The sequence below is a fragment of the Falco naumanni genome, chromosome 4, assembly GCF_017639655.2.
Source record: "Falco naumanni isolate bFalNau1 chromosome 4, bFalNau1.pat, whole genome shotgun sequence".
NCBI lineage: Eukaryota > Metazoa > Chordata > Aves > Falconiformes > Falconidae > Falco > Falco naumanni.
This window is the reverse complement of record NC_054057.1, coordinates 89,256,195-89,274,929: the sequence shown is the minus strand read 5'-3', so window position 1 is coordinate 89,274,929 and position 18,735 is coordinate 89,256,195. Positions and strand designations below refer to the sequence as shown.

Below are 18,735 nucleotides of genomic sequence, written 5' to 3'. Positions count from 1 at the left end.
AATCGGGCATCTGCGCTCCGCAGGCCGCGCCCTGACGCACTGAGCCGAGGCGCGATGCCGGTCAAACGCTCGCCACAGGCTGGCGGCGACGGCCGCGCTCCCGGCAGCTGGTGGCCCACGCGCGGCCCGACAGCGGCACCGACTGCCCTCCGCCAGCCCGAGCGGGGCCGCGGGGACGAGCTGGTACAGGCCGGGGGGACGCCGCGCCCCCCCGCAGGCAGCGGTGGCCGGTATGAGCCCCACTGGAGGCAGCGAGCCCCTCTGCGAGCTCCCTGCCCAGCCGGGGCGGCGCAGAAGGAGCAGACTCTGCCGAAACGAAACGGGGGAACATTTATTAACAAGTGCAGGGGTTTCACAGGGCTTGGGCAGGCCTCCAGCTGGGGTCACGCATGGGAGCATGCGCCAGCCGCGGCGTTGAGCCAGCTGGCCAGGACGGGGGGACGTGCGGCTGCCCTCAGTCTATGCTCAGCCTCTCCCGGTTCTCCCGGAGCCAGGCGTGGTACACATTTAACTTGTGGTCCTGCGGCTGTACCTAAAACACAGCACAAATGTTTAACATTTACTAAAATCCCTTCTGTTGAAACACCTCGTGCTCTGACACGTTTCCCGCCCCAGCCCAGGACCCCATGCAGGGAGCAGTGAAAGGCCACACTGCGCAAACCAAAGAACACGGCTCCTGGTCAGCCCCACAGCCACCCACACCCCTCTGTGAATCAGGACGGGGGGTCCTATGCCAGAGAGTGAAGCAGCCCCTCGACTGCCCCCCACAGTCGTCTGCCACAAGAGGACCTCAGCACGCCAAAGGCCCCACCAACACGGACCTCGAAGGGATCTGGCTGGCAGGAACCATAAGGACACCAGTTCTCAACTAGAGCAGGGAAAAGACTTTCACCCCCACATCAAGGAAATAAGCAAAAACAGTCAAAGCAGAAAACTACAGGGGGAAAAAAATTAAGGCGACAAGTCTTCATTTATAGGTTCAGACTTGCAAAAGTCATGTTCTGGGAATTCAACCTACCAAAGATATAAAACGCCCTATCCTTTCCCTTTTTAAATCCAAGGGAGTCCACAGATGCAAAGTCCATGATGCCAAAGGACAGAGCCCTGCTGCCAGCAGCCCATGGTGGACCAGACCCCAGCAGCTCGGGCACACCACCCACCTCCTTCCATTCATTGACACAGAAGATTCTGTAGGAGTCGTTCCCGTACTTCCCGATCCCATGCAGCTCGATGGGGTACTTCCACTGCTTGCTCAGGTACTCATCTGCAACGTACGGTCACAGACTTCACTGCCTGCAGACAGGCAGGTCACAGAAAGCAACTCTGAACAAAATCCTGATTCTCTGTTATTGTAACACATTTCCACTTTGGAACTTTTTAAATGAAGAATACAAGTTTTAGCTATTTCCTGGTGAAACTAGGTGATGAATCCCTATGGGGTACATCTCAAACATCTTCTAAACAAATCACTGCAGGTGAGTTTTTATTACACCTCTCCTCAGAACCCACAGAAGAATACTTTTAGTCTAAGTACAGAAAATACCAGAATCTTAGAAAAATTCTGGCTATAAAGGCCTTCTGGAGGTTACCTGATGCAAAACAGAGAAAAGCCACCTTATGACAGTGCTGCAAAACACAAACCCAGTCTTACAGAATGGTTTAGGTTGGAAAAGACCCTTTAAGATCAAGTCCAACCATCTTGCAGGCATATATTTTTCCACTCAAAGTTGTCTCTCAGACAAAGGTCTCTTGCAGAACTCATTATGTAAGTTACTTCATTCTCAAAGACAACAGGATCAGCAGCTTTGCATATGTAAGACCAACACATCCCAAAGCTGCATAAAATAAATCATCACCAGTATTTGTCAAACAGTAATAAAAGTGGCAGAGCGCTGTTTGAAGACAGTGCTGTTTGCCTTGCCAGTGTAATTTAGACCATTCCACAGACATATTCAGGAAAACCTACCTGAGAACTTGATGATGGTTTTTGCTCTGAGTTCATAGAGGCCAAGAGGTTTGAGCAGATGTGACATTTCTTTCCAGTCTGCAGCCCTGGTTATTTCAGGGGAAGGATACTTCTTAAGGAACTCCCAGAGCACAGGAATCGCCATTTTGCCTAGTGAAAGAACCCATCATGAGGGCTGGGCGGGTAATTTTCTTTTTTTATTACCTATGTGTACTTTTTGAAGTGAGCTTTTTCGGAGGCAAGAGTTAGAAATTAAAGATGTTTTTACACTGTTAATATACACTGTACATTAACATGAGTTAATATATATTTATTCTTTCTTAATATATATTTATTCTTTCATTAATGCCATTAAAAGTGGCAGCTGTTCTGACCCTGTGACACCACTCCAACACTTATACAACACAAAATTTTACTGTTCCATTTACCTGAAGTTTTATTGAGAAATATGGTTGCAATGAGAAGTTTCCATGGATCATGGAAAAGTGTTTCTTGGACCAGGTTAAAAGGAGAACGTGGAGGAGTCCATTTCCTGAAAGCCTTCCTTCTAGGTGGGCTGGGAGCTGTACACAGAGGCAATACAGGAAAATTTACTGGACAGTAAAGGATAGATTTACCTATTTAAATGAAAACAATAATAAAAAATATTTTTAAAAAAAGAGACCACCCTTTGAAGCAGATTCATCTTTGTTGGAGCACCATATGGGGATGGAGCAATGGCAATTCCCACAAAAATTTTACCTAAATGCAGGGGACTATGTGTCCCCCAGCACAGACTGCAGTAAGTCAAGGCTGCCTCTGCGTGCCCCCACATTCCATGTTACATATATTTTCTGAGGAGAGATGCCCTCCCCAGCCACTGCCATGCTCCTGCGCAGGTACAGAGCAGCAGCCACTGGGTACAGGGTCTCCCCTTGACAGGGGAAACACCTCAGCAGTCTGAAGAGAACTTCCCCAAAGCCCATTCACCCCAGCACCTTGCAGCTGCTGCAAGAGCTGCCAAGGCGTTGCATACCAGCCTTAACAGCTATTTGCCAGATACAAACCACTGAGGTTTGAAACAGGACATGATGAACACCAGTGCAGTAAGCCAAGCTCTCTAATGCCACCTGAGCAAGACCAGCCTAAAACCGGAAGAAATTTTCCATAACATCACTCGATCTTCAGCCATCCTATTCCTCCTCCACAAAAAAAACACAACTATTTCCCTAAAGAATATCATACCTTCTTTACTGTATCTACTTGAAAAATACGGGCTCGTTTTCCTCCTATCCACTTGTGCTCGTGGTATAGACTCTTCTGTAAAAAATAAAAACTTTGCAGTAAAAAGAAAAGAAATGAAGTATTTTGCTGCCATGTTTCACAGGCTATTTCTATTTTATGTTGTGATGGAAATACAAGGATTTCTTGTAATTGTACAGAACATAAACGTGCTTTAGATTCACTCCAGGGCTCCCTCTGTACTTCAACTCTACAAGAAATCCTCAGTAGATAAACTGTAACTTTGCCACAGTCTGAGGAAACAGGCTCAAACTACAACCAAGGATTAAATGTTGTCCACACACTCTAGCACATGAAACAAGATAAAACGAACCTTTTTTAAGAATCAAATTGACCAACTGTGCAACAACATTAAAACTTAGTGAAGCGAAGGTAACGAACATTATTACATTATACTAAAGAGATCTGTAGAGTAAGTTCCAGTTGTGAATAGATCTGCATTAAGTTAAATGCTGCTGGATAAAAAAATGAGTCAGATTCAGATGTCAAAGCAGCTTGACCTGAAACAGAATACTTCGCTCCTACAGTTACGAGAACCCCTGGCAGAATGTTAGGAACATATTCTGCCTCAAAACCACATACATACCTGGCGTCATTTTAACTGCTGTGAAGTTTGTCTTATCACACAGCTGCAAGATGTTAGCATCCGTTTCAGTGTCAGATTTAAAATCCTGGTTACCCGGCCTCCTTTGATCTGTCTCTTTCTGTATTTTGAATCCACTGGTTCTCTCCTCAGATCTTGCGGAGGATGCGTCATTAGAACCTGTCTCCACACATTCCTCCTCTGCCAGGCTCTCCAGCTCCCTTTCTGAGAGAGCTGTCACTGACCTCAACTGTGCATCTGACCTTGACCTGGACATTCGTAACAGAGCTCTTCCTGCATCCACAGGGTCTGCATTCTGATCATCTACGCCCTGACTATCAGTGACACACCTGTCTTTCCTTCTACAAAATTTCTTGTTTTGAAGGCACTCAGTTTCCTGTTTGTTACATACTCTTCTCCGTCTTTTGTTTTGGGTATTATCTTGGTTCCTCTTTCCTGAGCTCTTTCTAGTTTTCTTATTCTGAACACTTTTTCCACCTGCCCCTTTTTCGGTTTTCAAACAGTCCTCTGGGTTTATGCCTCTCGTGATCAAATCTTCACTTTCCAGAGTGAACGTAACTTCTCCCAGGTTTTCATTTCCAGTCTGAATATTTTGAATTCCATCCTCTGCGCTGTTTCGTACACTGAGGTCTTGCACTTGACTGTGACAATCCTCACTCTCTAAAACAGTTCTCACAGCTTCTGTGTATTTTTTCACCCTTGAACGTGTACTCTGATAAGGAGCTGTAAAATCAAAATCTTTTGCTTTTAGTGTCGTCTCCCCAGTTTTCCGAAAATACTCCGCAAGTGCAATTTTCGATCTTAGGTTATTTCCTTCAGGACTGTGGTATGATAGAAAAGTAAGTTAGTGGTGACTTCTTCATTCTCTCGCTCCTCACTTAAAAAAGTATTCTAGCAATTAAGAAAACAAATAAACGAAAAAATGACAAAAAACGGTTGACAGGGTGATGTCAATGCAAGTTTCTGTGACTTTACAAAACAGTTTACAGACAATCTCGCACACATTGCACACTTCGCCTCCCGCACTCCGCACACAGGGGTTGACGTGCGAGTGAAGCCTGCGCCGGGGGCAGGGCTGTGCCCAGGGGCGGCAGCGGCCCCCGCCCGGGCCAGCCCTCCGGCTCCGGCCTCACCGGACAAAGGGCACCGACCCCCACGCCATCCTGCCCGGCTGCCTTCGCCTGGCCACCTTCTGCCAGCCGCCGGGGACGGCGCCGGGCCCGGCCGCGGCCCGCTGCCTCGTCAGCCCGCTCTCCGCCGCGGCGCCGGAGCCCTCGCCGCTGGGGCCGGGCCCGGGCCCGTCTCGGCTGCCGCCCGGGAGGCTGCGCGGGGAAGGAGCCGCGCGGGTGGGCCCTGCTCCGAGCGGGGGGAGCCTCGCGGCGCGGCGAGCCCAGGTCCGGGCTTGGGCCCCACGGAGCAGCGGGTCGGGTCCGGTCCAGCCCGGCCCGGGTGCGGCCTCAGGCCCAACGCCGCTCTGCGAGGAGCACCTGCCGCCATCGCCGCCATCACCGCCACCTCCACCCCGCGGGCCGCCCCGGCCCCTACCCGCGGGCCGCCGCCGCCATCCCGTCAGCCTCCATTACGTGACGCCCTACGGCGCGCAAGCGCAGCCCCGCCCCGCGCAAGCGCAGCCCCGCCCCGCGCAAGCGCAGCCCCGCCCCGCTGGCGGGAGCCCCCTGCCGTGGCGGCGGCCCGGCGCGGCCCCGGGCGCAGGCGCGTTGCCCGTGGCGCCGGCGGCGGGTGTAAACAAGCGCGCGGCGGCGGTGCTGACGCGGGGTTGTGAGGGGCGGCCTGGCCCGGCCCGGCCCGGGGGATGCGGGCCGCGCTCACCTGGCGCGACAAGGCTGAGCAGTGGTGAGCGGCCCGGGGGGCATCAGCCGTGCCGCTACGATCCGCGGCGCAGCGAGGCGCCCCGCCCCCGGCCTGTGAGGAGAGGCGGCGGCCTCCCGGCGGTGGGGGAGCGGGCCGGGAGCGGGCCGGCTGCAGCCTGGCTGCCGATCGGGGCGTGCCGAGGAGCGGGGCCGGGCACGGCGGCGGCCCGGGGCAGCTCTTTCGGGCTGCGCTGGGCCCGCCGGCACCGCCCCGTGCCGTGCCCCGCCGCAGGGCCCGTGGGCGGCGGGAGCCCGTGTCCTTGCCCCGGGCAGGGCAGCGGCACTCCTGCAGCGCCCGGCTGATGCCCGTGGTCCCCAGTAATGCAGAGTCCTTTGTGGGGGTTGGTTTTTCTTTTTTTTCACGTCACGTTCAGCCGAAGGCCAGCAGGCCGTGCCTGTATCCGTGGTCCTGTATCAAGGGTCCAGGCCGCAGGCTCCTTCCTGCCCCCGCCCGTGCGTGTTCAGGCCTGGAGCCGGGATGGTGGCCCGTGCCAGGGCTTCTTCCTGGCTGCGGCAGGCGGCCACAGAGGGTGCTCGTAGTTTGGGGAATTTTCTCAGGAGTTCGATATACGCTCAAGTATGCAATTCATTTTTTTTAATGCGGCAGCTTTGACATGAAAAGAAATATATTTTCTGCCTACTAATACGGGGTTTTATTGGGGGTGGGGGGTGGTGTTTGTGTTGTGTTTTTTTTCCTCTAGTATTTATGATCTTGCGTTCAAACCAGATGGGACTCAATTGATAATTGCTGCTGGAAATAGACTCCTGGTAGGGAAACTTTTTTTTCCTCTTGCCTTTACAACTGAATGAATATGATTTTTTCACATTAACTTATGAATATAACCTATCAAAAATCCTCTTATCTCTACTCGTCCAGCCTCATAGCTACATACATATTAATGCAGGCTATAAGTGTAAAGTGTTTTGAAGCTTTTTAATGTTTCTTACAAAGTTTTAAGCTCTATTTCCAAAAGTAATGAGATTTAAGTTACTTGCATCATCTCATCCTCTCGCACCTCACCCGCTGGTTTGAAATCCATTAACCTGCATCCACACTTACCACAGTGGCATGGTATACAAATACTGTGTTGTTAAAACTTTCTTAGAATCTCTGTGAAAAGGGTAAAAGAAACTCAAATCAATGTCCCTACTTTGTGAGAAGCTTCCAAGTAGAGCTTTTTGCAGTTCCCTGGGTCTGTTTGTCTCCTGCTTACCCATCAGCGAGAGCAGCTCTGGACCATACTTCTCACTGTTCCTGCAAGGCTTTCATGTGGGGCAGGTGTAGAAACTGCAGGGATGGATAGATGATGGATGGAACAATTACAGAGATCAGAACTGCGGGACAGCAGTCTTTGGATATGTTTATTGATGATCCTTTCCAGTAAAAAATCTACTGCAGAGAAAGGAAGGAAATTTTTAAAACAAGATGGCCAAATGAAGTGTTTGGAAATTTCTTTCGTGCATCTAATTTTCTAATACAGAGTCTTCTTTCTGAGAAGTATTTAATTAAGGAAAGCTTCTTCACTTTATTAAAACATTTTGTCTTGCATGGACTGCATGCTATGCAAAAATGCAAACATGTAAGTGTATAATCTTGGTGGCCTTCAGTAATTTTATATCCTGGTCCTCACTGGAAGACTTTTTAATGTATGGGGCTTGTGTTTGTATTTTTGGTTTTGATTTGATTTTATTTTTTCCCTTTGTTTAAATAGGTGTATGATACTTCTGATGGAACCTTAATTCAACCTTTGAAAGGACATAAGGACACTGTATACTGTGTGGCTTATGCTAAAGATGGTAAATATCACTTTGAGGGGGAGGTGAGCTTTGTTAGTCTGGTTTGTGAAGTGCCTATCTTCCATTTCTTGTTGCTAATTTATACATAGATAAATCAGGGTTGGTTGTTTCAGTAATAGTATCCTGAAGGTGTGTAAGTGCTGGTGTTTTGTTTGTTTCTTTTGAATGGAGAGTCTGAACTGCCATACAAATGCTACATGCAGAAGTACCATATTTTTACATGTAAGGCTACCTGTTAATCCAAGACCGGTAGTCCCCACTTCCCCTCTCCCACTTACTTCAGTGATGGTTAAGTTTATATTTGTGGGGTAACATGAAGAGAAGGCTTACCCCAGAGATCTTTCTAGACAGAGACCTCTTTCTAGTAGTCTACCTGCCTCTGATTTTTATTCCCCATAGTTTCACTATCCCAAAGCTTCCTGATCTTCTGATCCTTCATGCAGATCCTCCCTACAGACTTTATTCTGCTTCCAGTTCTTTTATTGTCTCTGATTCTTGTTCTGTGGGGGCTTACTGTCTGTGGGCTCAGAGGACTTCCTCTCAAATACTGCTGTTTAAGTTACAAGGGATACCTGTGAGGATGTGCCATTTTTCCCTTGGCACCGTTAACATAAATCTCCAACCTGTGGCTGACAGTATTGGAAAGACTGGCTACATGCTTGCATGGCTGGGCTTTAATGAGGCATGCTCTGTTATTGGAGTTTCACGTAGTTGGAGAAGTGCAGTCACATCAAGGCACTTGCAGTGTTAGGCCCTTTACTACTTGAGCCTTGTCAAGTTTAAGAACTTCTTGCTCTCTCTTTGATTGAGTATGTAGAGTGAAAGTGATTCTTGTATGTGCGGGATTTAAATTGTATCTAATTCCTAGGCAAACGTTTTGCATCTGGCTCCGCTGATAAAAGCGTGATAATTTGGACTTCAAAGTTAGAAGGAATTTTGAAATACACGTAAGTGATGCCTTTCAGTTCTGCACCTCTCGAAAGCGGACTTTGATTATGCACTTCTGCTGTCAAAGAGTATGTGCCATTAGATTTGGAAGAAGGTTGACTAAGGTCAGAGAAAATGGCAGGGGATAATAAGAGAGGGAAGAGCAAAAGAACAGTTGAAGTATCTGAATGAGGGAAGAAAGCAATTAAATTCATAAAAGAGGGTGGGAAGTCTCGATAAATCTCTGAATTTAGAGGGCTGGCAGAGAACTGGGGAAACTCAGTATAGCTCAGAATAAAATGAAACAAAATATGACCTTGTATAATAAAATTAATTTAATTTGGTTCAAAGATCAGATTAAAGATAAGGTTTGGTACTTTTGGTGCATTTTCATCTTTCTTTTGGCAGTGTTTTTATGTCATCCCTCTTAAGTGACATCTTCAAATTCTGTTTCAAAATGTATGTGTACATTTATTACTAGATAGTATGCACAAGCTAGTGTACTGCTAGGAGCATACACAAGCATGCTTGTTTTAGAATTTGGCTATAACCTTTAATCATATTTCACAAACCACCATCTATATCCTTTTTTAGCTAATCTTGATGAAATACAGTGAATCCTGCACCTGGAGACAGTTTTTATAAAGTTTATTACTGATGTAGTTTACAGTGATAAAAGGTTAATTTGATATAATATAAACTGATCACATTATTTCTGGCATCTGGTAAATCTTTCAGCTATTTTGCTGAAACCTAGGAAAGGGGACATTTAAGAATGATTTATTGAAATATGATTGTTTCTTCATTCTAGGCATAATGACTCTATACAATGTGTTTCATACAATCCTCTTACTCATCAGTTGGCATCCTGCTCTTCCAGTGATTTTGGTATGTCTTCTTTCTCTAACTTTTCCATTAAGCCAGTATATTCTTTTAGTTCTATAGCTAAGCTAACTACAGATAGGTACAGTTCTTTATATCCGGAAGAGATGAGATACAAAGCTACCTAAATTTAAGTAACATTAGATACTTATTTAAAGCACTTAAACTCAGTTCGAAAGGGCCATGCAGTGAGGCGCCACAGGATAAAATGTACTACTTCGTTACTTTGATTTTTTGCAGACACCTTCTGTGTTACTTAGATAGATTCCCTGCCCCCCATTTACTGATAAATAATAAGTATTTAAATGCCCTTCTAGCAGTGGCTGAGACTTTGATCCCTCTGAAGTCCCAGCTGAGTTTTCTCACAATACTAGTTGCCAATCTGAACACTAGTTAATGCTTACTTGTAATTTACATTGGCTTTTTGTTTGCTTTAATCAAGGCTTGTGGTCTCCTGAACAGAAGTCAGTCTCTAAACATAAAACTAGCAGTAAGATTACTTGCTGTAGGTAAGTTTTAAGGATTATGTGTATCATTTAAGTTCATTTCAATGCAGACCATTCCAAATAATATGCAAGCTTAAAGAAAAAAAATGTTCAAGTGAAATAGTTCAATGTATGCAAAGACAGTACCTAGTAGTATGGGATGGGCACCTTGCTGTTCAGTAGGATTGTGTACTTTGTGCTGCTTTGGCACTCTCATCGTTATAAACACTACTCAGGTATTTTAATGCTCCAGTAGGAATATTACTAATATTTTTCAAAGATGATTTGTTCTTTCTTGCATAGTCTTCTCAGGGAGCTTTTTTTTTTTTCTTCCCCCTTCTTTTTTAATAGCAAAGGGTTTTGGTTTTTATTTGATGCTGTTTATAACTGAATTCTTCTGAAAGTATCAGAGAGGTGTTCTGCTCTTGAGCAAGTGTCTTCTCTCTCCCTCTGTTCAGCCATCTTGTGCAATAATTATTTTTCCGCCACCTTCATTTTATTATACTTTCCTTTTGTAGAGTTGTTCATCTCCTGTGTTGTTGGTATTTTCAGTAGAAGGCGATATTACTATTATGGGAAACTTGAAGCAAGGGTACATTAATTTGTGTAAAGTCATCCATCTAACTACAGTAGAGATGAGAATAGAAACCAGGTCTCCTCTGTCCTGCACCATGCAATTTTATCTGATCAGTGTTCTAAATGTGTCTTTTAAAACAGTCTGGTCTACTGCCAACACTGTCATCCCCAAAAATGTATCTGTTACTTAGCACATGTTAAAGTACTGCAAGCAGATGATCGCTTTATTTTTTTTATTTCTACACTTTATTTCTGTGTATATTATAAAATGTTCTTGCTGTAGTGCATGCTGTTGCCATAAATGTGGATTTAGATGCATAAACAAACTGTAGGATTACTGGCTACCTCCCAGAACTCCCTCTTAGACTGAAATACACTTCCATCATCCCTATTTGAGTATGCTGTACCATCCTACCTTCCTGCTGCTTGTTTTTAGTAGTTTGCTCTTCAGTATGTATGTGTTTTACCAGCTGGACGAACGATGGCCAGTACCTTGCTTTGGGGATGTTCAATGGCATTGTCAGCATAAGGAATAAAAATGGTGAAGAGAAAGTTAAAATAGAGCGTACAGGTGGTGCTTCATCTCCAATATGGTCAATTTGTTGGAATCCATCCAGGTAAATAATTTCATCCTTCCTTTGCTCATCCTTGGCTTATTGATGGTGGAAAGACTTTTATCCCTGCTGAAACAGATTAATGACATGTACCTTACCTTTTTTTTAAGTGATTATGTATTGGAGTTTTGGCTTTGCTGCCAGCCTTTGAGTGGAGAAACTGGGAACAAGTTCCACTTAGATCATAGAATCGTTTGGGTTGGAAAAGACCCTTAAGATCATAGAGGCCAGCTGTTAACCCAGCACTGCCAAGGCCACCACAAACCCATGTCCCTACACACCACGTCTACGTGTCTTTTAATTACCCCCAGGAATGGAGACCCCACCACTTCCCTGGGCAGCCTGTTCCAATGCTTGATAACCCTTCTGGTGAAGAAATTTTTCCCAATATCTGATCTAAACCTTCCCTGGCACAACCTGAGGCCACTTCCTCTTGTTCTATTGCTTGTTACTTGGTAGAAGAGACCGACCCTCAGCCTACAGCCTCCTTTCAGGTGGCTGTAGAGAGAGATAAGGTCCCCCCTGAGCCTCTTACTCTCCAGGCAGAACACCCCCAGTTCCCTCAGCCGCTCCTCACAGGACTTGTGCTCTAAACACCAGCTTTCTTGCTCTTCTTTGGACATGTTCCAGCACCTCGGTGTCTTTCTTGTAGTGAGGGGCCCAAAACTGAACACAGTGTTCAAGGTGCAGCCTCATCAGATCTCAAGAAACATTTTTTTCTTGTGTATTATTTTATGTGGCTTTTTTTTTATTTTTGTGGGTGGGGATGTGTGTGGAGTGTGGTCTGTTTGGATCTGGGGGAGATAGAGGGGAACTGTTTATTTCACTTCAGAGGGAATATTGTCCCAGATATGTGAATAAACAATTGCTATTGCAGTAGATGGGAGAATTTTTGGACTAGAGCAGATGAAGAAGAGGAGTCAGTTCACAGCTGTTAGAGGAGATACCAGGCCTGGCAGTAGGTAATGTAGTCAGATGACAATGAGCAAGAAGGGATCTCTGTGGATTTCAACTTGTGAGTGAAACTTCAAAGGAGCATATATATCTATATTATCTGGAAGAGTAATTTATAAAAAGGACCAAAGGCAGAGAGTATTATGCAGGGTGCAAAATCAGATGTTAAATAAATAGGAAATTCTACATGAATAGTTGCCTGTATGGTCTGAATTTATTCTGCTAGCATGTGTTCGTTATGAGATAGTTCTTAAGTATGTGATAGCATGTTGCTTTTTCCTACAGGTTACATGCATCATTCATTGAGCAAAGGAGGGTGCTTACTAAACAGCATTTCATTAGGATTTTTGTCTGCTTCCTTTTTGTTAAAAGGTTTGAATAATTCTAGAGGCATTATTTGCAGCAGAATATTCAGATTACCATCTCCCTTCTTCCTCTCTTCTCTACAGGCAAGAAACTGTGGAGAAGGTGACTCTCATGTTTTGCTCTAAGCTGAGCAGGTCATGTCAGAGTACCAAAGCTAACAAATCTGAGACCTGAAGCTTTTCCTTGGTCTGCTGCTGTTCTCACACAAACAATTTTTTTTTCCTGATAATTGTACTACTGATAATTGTAGTTTACTCTTGCTCAGCTGTATTGACTTTAATGCTATGGTGGCTTTGTACTACTGCAGCTAAGAATCCAGGCCCAGGTGCTTCATCTGTTTAAGGGACCATTAACTTCACTGTACCCACTGCTTATAGAGCTGTATGTGAAGTAATACATCAAGCTTTGCAGTTATTCCTGTAAAGGAGACTGATTTTTCTTTTGTGCCTCAAGCTGTCTTCCTCAGTTTTAAATGGCAAGATGTATCTACTATCCTTTCAGCCTGTTTTTTTGTTTTTTTTTTTTTTTAAAGAGTAATACGGAGTCAATTCTGCTATCCTATTACTTAGTTGTATTGCTCTAAGAAATTGATTAATAAATTGCTGTAGAATTACTACTTTTTTTTTTTTTTGTTAGAGATGAACGCAATGATATTTTAGCTGTGGCAGACTGGGGTCAGAAGCTTTCCTTTTACCAGCTTAGCGGCAAACAGGTACGTTTTAGAAAGTGTATTCAAGAGTGGCAGGGTATTTCTGATTCTACTTTGTGTCCTATATTCAGAGTGTTTGTATACTAGTGCTTTATTAGCTAAATTAATATTTTCCCAAACTTTTATGAGTCTACTTTTTTTTTTTAACAGTCTCTTCCTTCACCTCTTGTTTCTCCTGTGGCAACTCAGCTGCTGTCTTACGATTCTTGTAGTAAAACCCTTACAACTTTGCTGGCTTGTGATAGGGTTTATTGGTCTGTAGAGGACATCTTTGTATTTTTTGTTAAGGGTTTTTTGTGAGTTGCTTGCATTCTGAGCAGACTGGTTTGGGACTGGAGGGATTCTTGGATGTATTTTAGAACTGCCTTCAGGAATCTTAATATAGCCGGTGGTTCTGGGGTATTGAAAGGTTGCACATGGCCAGAGAGGTGAGAGGAATGGTAAAAGTGACAGCACTTGTTGCCTTGGGAAATACAAAATAAGCCTTTTGTTAATGTTTTTGATTTCTTTTTCCCCCCCCTTGTAGATTGGGAAGGACAGAATGCTCAATTTTGATCCATGCTGTGTTAGCTATTTTACTAAAGGAGAGTATATTTTACTGGGAGGTTCAGATAAACAAGTTTCCCTCTTCACCAAGGATGGTGTGCGTCTTGGTACCATAGGGGAGCAAAGCAGCTGGGTGTGGACGTGCAAAGTTAAACCAGACTCCAACTACGTGGTAAGTACTACATTTCTCTGATGTTTTCACAATTTGTCACATAAGGTAAGACCAAAAATTGCAAACTCAGTTACTTATTCTAGACATTCTTAGTGAGGCAGCAAACCTGAGCAGTGTTTAGTGAGGTAGTAGAACTATCACTGAAATTAAAAATATCCTGAACAACTAAAACTTGGGCTGTAAGAAGGCTGTAAATGAGTATAACACCTGTTTTCAGGTGGTAAGGCATTTTCTGCTTCTTGATTAAAAACAAGAGAAGGGAAAAGAAGAAATGGCAGCTAATAACTTCTAGGTTGACCAAATCTAATTCCATGATGGAAAGAAAATGTTCAGATCGGTTTAAGTTTCTAGCATTACACCTTGTGGAAAATGCCTACGTGGCCACTGTTAGCCATAAATGCGGCACTCAGGTCACTGTACAAACATATAGAGATATAGAGCAAATTGAAAAGCAAACACACACCCCACCCCCAGAAAAAAAAAAAAAACAAAACACAACCAACCCGAAAACCGACAACAAAACCAAACAAAACCCCATGCAGCATGGTGGTCTCCATGGTCTATGATGAGATCAGTACTCATTTTGCATTGCCCTTTTACCACTGTTTAAGAGCAAGTAGGCTATAATTGGTATCAATCTATACATTATGCAGGAAAAGGAACATAATGTTCATATAAATAGTACACATTTTGCCAGTTCTCACCTACATGTACCCATTGATTGAAATTATTTTCTTGTGTTCAGGCAGTGGGCTGCCAAGATGGAACGATATCCTTTTATCAGTTGATCTTCAGCACTGTTCATGGCCTTTATAAAGATCGCTATGCTTATAGAGACAGCATGACTGATGTTATTGTCCAACACCTCATCACCGAACAAAAAGGTAATTTCACACTTGCAGTCAAGCTTCACTCTCACTCTGTTTTGGTTTTTTTAATTAATATCCATCAGAACACTTGGGATATATGCTGCACATACCAGACAGATTGTTGTCACTTTGACAGTAAAACTGAGGAATACTGTTTGCAGGGACAAGAGTACAAACTTGGATTCTGGAAGTTCGGTGCTGACAAGCTTAATGAAAGATGTGGGGATTTGAAAGAACATTGGGAGGGACAGAGGCTTTTAAGATAAGGTTTTAATCTCTGCAAATGAGATAAAAATGCCATACATCATATTTAACTTTTTTTCTTACTTGCACCCTCAAGGATTTGTGCTGATTTTGTTTCTTCATATCCGCTGGCTTTTTATGGCAAGGAATCAAAATATTGCTCCTGGATGTGCTGTTGACAAGTAATAGAAGGTGATAAATTGTGATGGAGATAGTAGATTACATAGATGCAGAACAACAAACGTACCCAAGCAGGAATCTGCTTTTAATTTTAGGGGTGCTTTAGAAAGATTCAGTTTTAATAAGTTTTCTGATTTCTGTATCCATTGTTTTCATGTCAGCCTATACTGTTACTGTTTTTGTGGTTTTTTCCCTTTCTAGTTAGAATAAAAGGCAGAGAACTTGTAAAGAAAATTGCCATCTACAAAAACAGATTAGCAATCCAGATGCCAGAGAAAATCTTGATATATGAGTTATACTCAGATGATTCTTCAGATATGTATTATCGTGTGAAGGAAAAGATAGTAAAAAAATTTGAATGCAACTTGCTGGTTGTATGTTCAGATCACATTATTTTATGCCAGGTATGTGCCTTAAAATCTAGAGTAGTATGGGGTGCATTGAGTTTTTAAGATAGCTGTCCAAGTAGCTGGTAGGAAAAGATTGTACTGTGTAATTTATTAGTTTTTCGCCAAGGTGCCAATGTGTAGTGCTATTGTCATGTGCAGTGCTGGCAATACTTCTAAGCAATAGCTGTGGCGTGCCATGGGTGTTTCGGTTCCAGTAAAACAGTCTCTGTAGTGAATTGGATAAAAGAGCACATAATCCAGGGGAACTTTTGGGTGGGGGTGAACTACAAGAAAAAGGTGGGGGTTAATTTGGTCTTGTTTGTTTGCTCATAGCATTGGAAACCCTTAAATAGTCAGTTTAACAGGTTGAATTCTTTGACTTTGTTTACAATTTTCATATGTAGAAGAGGGGACACATGCTAGTATAGTAATAAATACTGCACATCAGAGACACAAAGTTTTATCTTTACTTCCACACAGTATTTTGTATGTTATTGTGTCTTTAGGAGAAAAGGTTGCAGTGCCTCTCATTTAGTGGCACTAAAGAACGAGAATGGCTGATGGAATCTCTTATCCGTTATATTAAAGTAATTGGAGGACCACCAGGAAGAGAAGGCCTCTTAGTTGGTCTAAAAAATGGTCAGGTAACATGTAATGTCTGCTGTGTGTCTTTTCACTGCAAGTAAAATCTGTTCTGTGCTCTTAGGGGGAGACCTTAGGAGCAACATGCTCTTTTACAACCTTGATTTTTATATGATAGAGTCTCATCTTGTGATTAAAACTCAATTACCTCTTTCTTTCACATTCTCTGGCCGTAAAATTTATACGAACATGTTTAATTTTCTCTGAACACCTTAAGTTGTTGGGAACAAAGTACAAAAATGGAGTTCTTGGTGAACTGAGAGAGGGTTTGTCTTTAGTGTGTGTGTGTGTACGTTTCTCCTGATGACCACTTGTGAAGGTGTGGATGTTCTAAGGGTGAAATTGCTGTCTGTTTCACAAGCGAGTTAACAGCTGAAAATTTCAAACTGATCCCAGAGGTATTGATACAGAGAACAGGAATAGAGATGAAGTTGAGATCCTTTGTCTTCTGCATCTGTGCTATATATTCCTGTAGTATTATATTAATGTAAATTTTTAACTAGTGGAGCATTAAAAAATCTAGGATGTATACCATATGATTGATTTGTATAGGCTTGCAAACTAGAGTATGTTGTGGAAGCAAGTCTTTTCAAGATACCTCAAACTGAAATAATTTCCTTAATTCTAATACACAGTTTATCTCTGAAAAAAAAGTTGGAATTGCATGCTTTAAACAGCATTAAAGCTTGTACCTACTATGCTGTTTCTAGTTTTAGTAGTAAAAATGGATGGACTCACTTTGGTTTCAAATATGTCTAGATTCTGAAGATATTTGTTGATAATGTCTTCGCAATTGTCCTGTTGAAGCAATCCACAGCTGTGCGCTGCCTGGACATGAGTGCATCCCGAAACAAGCTGGCAGTTGTTGATGAAAACGACACCTGCCTAGTATATGATATTCATACCAAAGAGTTGTTGTTTCAGGTAAAATTCAAAGTTTAGGGTTTTTTTGTTTCTTTGTTTTAAAAGGGTTGGGGGGGCAGAAGTGATTTGGAGCACAGAACATAACGAAAGTGTTGCTATGCAGAAATTAATGTAACTGTGATTTAAGCCATTAATCACATTTTGTAGGATTTAACTGTAATCTGTTTTTCTATCGAAACCACCCTTTTAGAGATGGTAGACAAGGAGTTAAAAGACAAGAGATATATGTGAGCAACAGCTGAATAAAGAGCACTTAAACATGTGACCTTTTGAATTTAATTTAGAGTTCTGTCCTGGTTCCCTCTGTTGCATTAGAGTTAATGAGCATTTTGGCTTAATCATTAGTATGAACAGAATTAAAGCCTAAATTTATTTTTTTATTGTGTGTTCCAAGACTATAAAATGAATAATGATAATTCTCTTTTCACTGGCAGTTTACCAGTCATTCTAAAGGTTCACTCACATTGATGAAATGTTTTCAAAGAAAACTGGATAGATAGTATGAAGTGCTACAAAGACGGGGTCTGTTTCTTTTTGTAACAGGCAGAAAAACGATTGATTAAATGTGCTAGTTAACAGTGTATTGTTGTGGAATTTTTGTATTATGTTCTACAGTTTGACAGTATGGACCGTTCATAAATACAAAACAAAGGCAAGACAATTACAGCTTTTTATTAAAATGTAAAATATGTCCCTCTAAATCTGTTTAGGAATATACTAGGCTTTAGAACATTACAAACATAAATAGTAAGTCTGTTTGTACACACCCAGACTATTGGAAGTCAAATGTTCTAGCTGAGGGATGTGTATTTCTTAGGAAAGATGTGATTGCATCTGTTGTAATCATCAGTTATTTTGCTTGTTAGGAACCCAATGCTAATAGCGTGGCTTGGAATACACAGTGTGAGGATATGCTTTGCTTTTCTGGAGGAGGGTACCTCAATATCAAAGCTAGTAACTTCCCTGTCCATCAGCAAAAACTTCAAGGCTTTGTCGTGGGCTACAATGGCTCCAAGATCTTCTGTCTTCATGTTTTTTCTATGTCAGCTGTTGAAGTTCCGCAGGTAATCCTTTAATCTCATTAAGTGTTGCTTTACATTTCATAAACATCAGTGTTTAAGAAGTGAAAAAGCTTTTCTAAGATTTACTTGTATTCCATTACCAAAATGACTGCAGTTCACACTTTTAGTTATTTTTTGTTATGTTGCATGATGGGGATTTTCTTGTTTGGCATTAATTAAGCTAACTTCCTTTTTGCTGTTGTTGATTGTTTTTTCTAATTCTCCCGTTCTACTTGCAAATGCCCATAATCTAAAAGCAAAGATGAAGATAAGGTGCAGGTGTTACCTCTTCCTGTATTCTTACTGTAGTTTCTCTATGTACCTTTTCTCAAGTTGTAATTCCATTTTTCTTATGAGTACCATCAAATCTTGTCTTATTGTTGCTTCATCTAGATGTGTTTAGGCAATATTTAAGCTGTATATTTTAGTCTAAATGTGTAGTATATGCGTAATCTTTATATATATTCTAAACTTAGAGATTGCCTTCCACAAATTGCTGGTTTCTGCATTATGGGAAACAACGGAAAAGTCTAACACAGTCCAAGAAACAAAACAAAACAAAAATCTGACTTAGGCACCCAGGTGTGGACAGGATTTGAAACTTGAGAGTCAGTGAAGAAGGCAACAGTGCTGTGTGCTTTTATTAACTAACTGCTACCTGTGTTACAGACCCCTTT

General features: G+C 42.7%; 2 protein-coding genes across 11 annotated transcripts in view; one reads left to right on the top strand and one right to left on the bottom strand.

The window, feature by feature from the left end:
• Window positions 1-311: 311 nt before the first annotated feature.
• On the bottom strand, window positions 312-5,481 carry MBD4 (methyl-CpG binding domain 4, DNA glycosylase). Of its 5 annotated transcripts, none has more exons than XM_040593063.1 (7): window positions 5,397-5,481; window positions 3,834-4,672; window positions 3,191-3,265; window positions 2,395-2,529; window positions 1,967-2,116; window positions 1,161-1,264; window positions 312-532 (listed from the first exon to the last, which is right to left on the bottom strand). In XM_040593063.1, exons 1-7 carry the CDS (start codon window positions 5,429-5,431, stop codon window positions 455-457), a joined length of 1,416 nt encoding a protein of 471 aa, XP_040448997.1. In that variant the 5' UTR covers window positions 5,432-5,481; the 3' UTR covers window positions 312-454. The 5 variants fall into 5 exon arrangements, with proteins under 5 accessions (XP_040448997.1, XP_040448998.1, XP_040449001.1 ...); XM_040593064.1 differs by having other exon boundaries at window positions 3,191-3,262; XM_040593067.1 differs by lacking the exon at window positions 312-532 and having other exon boundaries at window positions 1,192-1,293.
• Window positions 5,482-5,553: 72 nt separating this feature from the next.
• The window catches only part of IFT122 (intraflagellar transport 122), a 33,367-nt gene continuing 20,185 nt past the window's right edge, over window positions 5,554-18,735 (top strand). The window contains exons 1-14 of one of the 6 annotated variants that reach the window (XM_040593059.1): window positions 5,554-5,705; window positions 6,424-6,490; window positions 7,435-7,519; window positions 8,388-8,466; window positions 9,258-9,334; window positions 9,771-9,837; window positions 10,860-11,006; window positions 12,960-13,035; window positions 13,559-13,750; window positions 14,496-14,634; window positions 15,244-15,446; window positions 15,938-16,075; window positions 16,833-16,997; window positions 17,864-18,061. In XM_040593059.1, the coding sequence (XP_040448993.1) occupies window positions 5,665-5,705; window positions 6,424-6,490; window positions 7,435-7,519; window positions 8,388-8,466; window positions 9,258-9,334; window positions 9,771-9,837; window positions 10,860-11,006; window positions 12,960-13,035; window positions 13,559-13,750; window positions 14,496-14,634; window positions 15,244-15,446; window positions 15,938-16,075; window positions 16,833-16,997; window positions 17,864-18,061 (1,674 nt within the window). In that variant the 5' untranslated portion in view covers window positions 5,554-5,664. Of the gene's footprint in view, window positions 5,706-5,814; window positions 6,300-6,423; window positions 6,491-7,434; window positions 7,520-8,387; window positions 8,467-9,257; window positions 9,335-9,770; window positions 9,838-10,859; window positions 11,007-12,959; window positions 13,036-13,558; window positions 13,751-14,495; window positions 14,635-15,243; window positions 15,447-15,937; window positions 16,076-16,832; window positions 16,998-17,863; window positions 18,062-18,735 lie in introns of those variants that run through there. The other 5 variants (XM_040593062.1, XM_040593061.1, XM_040593057.1 and 2 more) reach the window with 5 other exon arrangements.

What these genes read in the sequence shown, in the direction of transcription:
- MBD4 (XM_040593063.1), bottom strand. Translation starts at nt 5,431, where the DNA reads ATGGAGGCTGACGGGATGGCGGCGGCGGCCCGCGG. An exon ending in AAGTAGATACAGTAAAGAAG is followed by an intron (nt 2,530 to 3,190) that starts GTATGATATTCT and finishes CTCTGTGTACAG; the next exon opens with CTCCCAGCCCACCTAGAAGG. An exon ending in AACCATCATCAAGTTCTCAG is followed by an intron (nt 1,265 to 1,966) that starts GTAGGTTTTCCT and finishes CGTACGTTGCAG; the next exon opens with ATGAGTACCTGAGCAAGCAG.